Raw genomic sequence first — 4,842 nt, forward strand, 5'->3', positions numbered from 1 at the left:
AAAGTTTTTAAAAGGAAAAAGAGTTCTTAGAAAAGCTACAGCAGCTATTTAGCCTTGACTTAATATTGTTTATAAATTATACGGCACAGTAAACAATAGTTAGAAGCTATATATGTGAAATTATATTAGATGCGAATGTCATTAAAGGTATTAAAATTATAAATTTGGGTAGTGTGTGCTTAAAACAACTTTATAGCATATTAAGTTTGTATACTAAAAATAATAATAAAAGTCAATGCATAAGCTTTCAATTTGAATACAATAATGATTTAAACGTAGCATTTGAAAAATCTGTTAAAAATATTTTATTGAATTCCATTTAAAATATCAGTGAGTGCATTTCAAAGTTTTAAGCCCATAAATGTTTTGATAATTGATTCAATTTCAATGCAAAAATGCAATAAGTCATTAACAGAATTGAATAAACAATAAATAAATTTATTGATAATTTGAATTATTAATTAATTTTAAAGTTTTGAGTTTTCGCTAGTATCGATCAATGTTGCTCTAACTTTAAATTGCAATAAATTGTTAGCGAGGGCTGCAGCTGTTATCGATTGTTCGATAGCTGCACACAATGCAAGTTTAACTGTAGCAATTGTGGCAAGCAGGCTGGGAATATAATTTTAATATAATTATAAAAAAAGCCAAGCACAAGTAAGAACGTTTCAAAACTTAAAAAAGTGAACTGTGTGCCAAATAAAATCAGCAAATAGTTAAAATCTCAAGCCGCGCAAGTGCTGCCTGCAAATTTCGAAAACAGCTGTTTGCAAATTTCTAAATCAGAGAACTGCAGGTAAATAATTGTTGAGTCAGCACGTGTTGTGGCGTCTAAATGTCTGCAACTGCAGACGCCAGAAAGAGATGGCAATATACATTTTTTTTCATTTTTTTATTGGTGTGTGCTTATTTTTTTTTTTTTGCTGTGCAGCATGATCGGCGATAGACCTGCTATATTTCGTGCCGACTATAACGAGGAGCACGATATGCTTGTGGATGAGGCAGAGGAGCATGAGGGATATATGTCGGATAGCAGCGATTTGACCAATTGGACTTCGAGCACTTCGAGCTCCGTTGACGAGGTGCAGCTTGTGTTAGAAGCAAGCGAAGAAGCTACCTATGAACCGATGCTGGAGCAGTCCTATATGCTGGCGGACAATTTGCTGGAGACAGAGCGCATACCCGACTCCCCAGAGTCGCCTGCTGAGTCTGAAGAAGAAGCAGCAGCAGCAGCAGCCGCCGCCGCTTACGATGAGTTTGATTCCGATGTTGATGTGGGCGATACTGAGGCTACGTTTGCACCACAGCCAGATATCTATGGCATTAACGAACATTTTATACCCGATAATGTTGAAATATTCGCTGGCGTCATTGGCTCGTATCGCCCCATGCCGCCCTCCGAGCGCCTGCGCAACGAAATGCGCCAATATTTGCTCAACTTGCCGCTGGATTTTGTTGTGGATGCGCGCGATCTGCTCGCCTATTTGATCTCACTGCTGACCTATGTGATGCCACCGCCAATGCGAGAGTTGTCCAAAATGTTGCGCGTTCTGGCCATGGTCAATGAATTTCTCATTGATGTATATAGCGCCGCCGACTGAACAACAAAAGCTGTGCTGCTCAACAATTTTTTTTCAACACTAGAAAATTTAATATTTAATAGTTGCAAAATATAATTTAATGCATATTAATAAATGCACAAAAAAAAAATATAAATAAACAGCAGCAACTGTAAAAAATTTATAAAAAATGTTGCAAGCAAATAAAAAGAAAGAGAAAGAGCTACGACTATAATTGATATTTACTTTTGATTTTTGCTATAGCGCGCACAATGAAATTGAAACGGTAAACAAGCATATATATATATATATGTGTCTGTATAATTAAAAATTACTTTTTAGCCAATTTCAATTGTTCTACGAAAAGCGCAAATAATAAAAATTGCGCGCTGCGTTTGTTTGCATGTAAATTCAAATTATTTGCAAAAGGAGCCAACCGCATGGATGTTAATTGAATTTTAATATATAAAAAATGCGCATAAATGCAGTTCGCGTATTAATCAGATAATTCTTAGAACCCAAACAAAAGCGAGCAGCAGCAGCAGCTGCAGCATCAAACATCAATGCAGGAGCAGTAAGGATTAACAGCGGCTGCTGCTGCTGCCGCTTGCTGCTTGAAACATGAATAATGTTGAAATTTAATTATACATAATTCAAATGCAATTTCAACGGTAAATCTGCAGTGCGGTACAGACGAACGCATCAACGAGCGAACCAACCAAGCGATGAGAGCGAAAATTAGCAGCAAACAACAACAACAAACAGCTTGCAACAAATTGTGCAGCATGGAGGTAGCTGCAACGCCAACTTGTGCGTCATTTGTTTTTTTGTTTATTTTTTCACACACAGACACACCCACTAATTAGTTAAGCGAAGCGCAGGCTCTGAGCGGCTTTTGGCCATTGCTATGGGGCAGCTGTGTGTGTGTGTGTGTGTGTAGCAGCGGTTGCATCTTTTGTTTGCGTTGCCGCAGCAACAGACGCAGCTCAAAAAAGAAATTCAATGCATTCAAATTCACAAAAAATTAAATGCTATGCATTTTATATATGAATTTCAATTATGTGCAATTTATTTACAATATTACAAATTAAGAGCGTAAATAATGCTGCAATTTAATAAGCAATTTATACATATTATTTTATATTTTTACAATATTTCTTATACAAATTAAGTGAATAAATTATGCTAAAGTCTTAACTGGGAATTTTATAAGCAATTTTCAAAATTAATTTCTAGGCATATTATAAATGAACTTAAATAAAATTAAAATTATTTACAATATTTCTTTTTAAACAAATTAAGTGAATAAATTATGCTAGTGTTAAATTAAATGCTGGGAATTTTATAAGCAATTTTACATTTACAATTAAAAGAAATTCAGTGCATTCGATTCAAAATTAATTTCTAGACATATTACAAATGAATTTAAATAAAATTCAATATATCTTATTAAACAAATTAAGAGAATAAATTATGTTAAAGTCTTAAATTAAATGCTGGGAATTTTATAAGCAATTAAAAGAAATTGAATGCATTCGATTCAAAATTAATTGCTAGGCATATTATAAATGAATTTAAATAAAATTCAATTTATTTACAATATTTCTTATTATACAAATTAAGTGAATAAATTAGTTCTGAGCTCTCTGCTTGGCCATGAAGTTTGATTTCTTGTTTTCCATTGTCCTTTACTTGATTTTTAATATATTTATAATATTGCGCCATTATTTATTTATTTTATAGCAAGCGTATCAGCTAGTCAGGCGCAGCTGCTCGACAGCAGCAAATTCTCAGTCAATGGACGCTGCTTATAATTCCAAAGCTCTCGTTTTGAATGCAAGTTTGTCTGTTTGGCTTGGCTTTGGGCTTAGGTCTGCTCGCATTAGTGTGTGTGTGTGTGTGTGTGTTATTAATTTGCAGCTGCGCCAAACTCTTTTGAGTCGCAATCGTAAAATCGCAGCCTACTGCCCACAAATGTGGCAGCATTTGCAATTTGCTCTTGCCCCACTGTGCCAATGGGCCACTGACCATACGTAATCCTCGCTTGAGCTTGATTTCCAACGAATTTTGCATTTGGCTCCATGCAACTCGCGCTGAGTAAAAGTGCAGAGCTTATGTTGAATTTTTTATTTTGCACTTTTGGACTTTTCCATTAGCCACATTCGCGTTTTTCTTGTCAATTCAAGCCAGTAAATGAAATTGACACTAACGCATTTGCTGTCTATTATTAACTGTTTATTCGTTTTATTTTTAAGTTTGTTTACTTTTTGCTTAATTTGCAGGTTAGGCTCGTTGCCAGTGTTGCTTATTGCTCAATTTGGCTGCTGAACTTGTTCACTTGTTCCGCTCATTTGCTCAGCTGCTGTTCATTGATCAATTAACTCAACTAATTCAGTAACGAGTTAGTGACTTCTTTATTAGCAAAGATTATAAAATAAATTGTGATCTGTTAACGTTATTTTTAATTTTTATTACAAAAATAAAAAAATTTCTATGCTTAGTTTTCAATTTAAAACTTTTTAAATTCATTTTGGCATTTTTATAAAATTGCTTTAATAGCAAAAAATTTATAAATTAATTTAACATTTTTATAAAATGTGCTAAAATTTAATAAAACGCTTTAAGCACAGTTGTTTATAATATTGTTTGTTTTAATTATTGCATTTAAAACATTTTTTAGTTAGTTTAATAACAATAAGCTCAATAATTTCATATAAATCATTTTATTTTTAAATTCAAGCTCTAATTAATTTATTTGAATTTCTTTTAATACACAAAATGTATTTTTAATAAAACATAATTATTTATGCAAGTAAGAATTAATAGAAAAAATATCAAATAAATATTGTTACTTATTATTATTCAAATTCGTTGGCTTCCAATTAGGAAAATACTAAAATATTTAGCGCAGCTTAATTTAAATTAGTTACATTAAAAATAAGAAAGATTTCGGATATAGAGCCGACTTTTAGGCTTGTTAAATAATAACAGCTACTTAATAATAAAAAAAATATGCAAACAAATTTGTATTTAACTATTTTGTTTTGCCAGCAGATGGCGCTGTGCCCCAAAAGTTTTTGTTGTCTCAGTTTGAACGAGAATTGGAAAAAATTGCAGCACACAATTTGCCTAAATGTGAGACCCGAGAAATTGTAAAAGCACTAAAGAGTGCAAAGGTTAAAAGTATTCAAATGTAAACTCATGCACAGCTTACCCCCCACCCCCCTCGCCCATGCTTAGAGTACAAATCATTAGGTAGAACCAAACCACAATGCGTGTGCTT

General features: G+C 33.1%; 1 protein-coding gene across 1 annotated transcript; it reads left to right on the top strand.

Annotated features, from left to right (window-relative positions):
• Positions 1-653: 653 nt before the first annotated feature.
• Positions 654-1,640, top strand: LOC117134933. Its single transcript, XM_033294467.1, has 2 exons — positions 654-796; positions 932-1,640. Exon 2 carries the CDS (start codon positions 933-935, stop codon positions 1,599-1,601), a length of 669 nt encoding a protein of 222 aa, XP_033150358.1. The 5' UTR covers positions 654-796; position 932; the 3' UTR covers positions 1,602-1,640.
• The last annotated feature ends 3,202 nt before the right edge of the window (positions 1,641-4,842 follow it).

Source organism: Drosophila busckii, chromosome X (genome assembly GCF_011750605.1).
Source record: "Drosophila busckii strain San Diego stock center, stock number 13000-0081.31 chromosome X, ASM1175060v1, whole genome shotgun sequence".
Lineage (NCBI taxonomy): Eukaryota > Metazoa > Arthropoda > Insecta > Diptera > Drosophilidae > Drosophila > Drosophila busckii.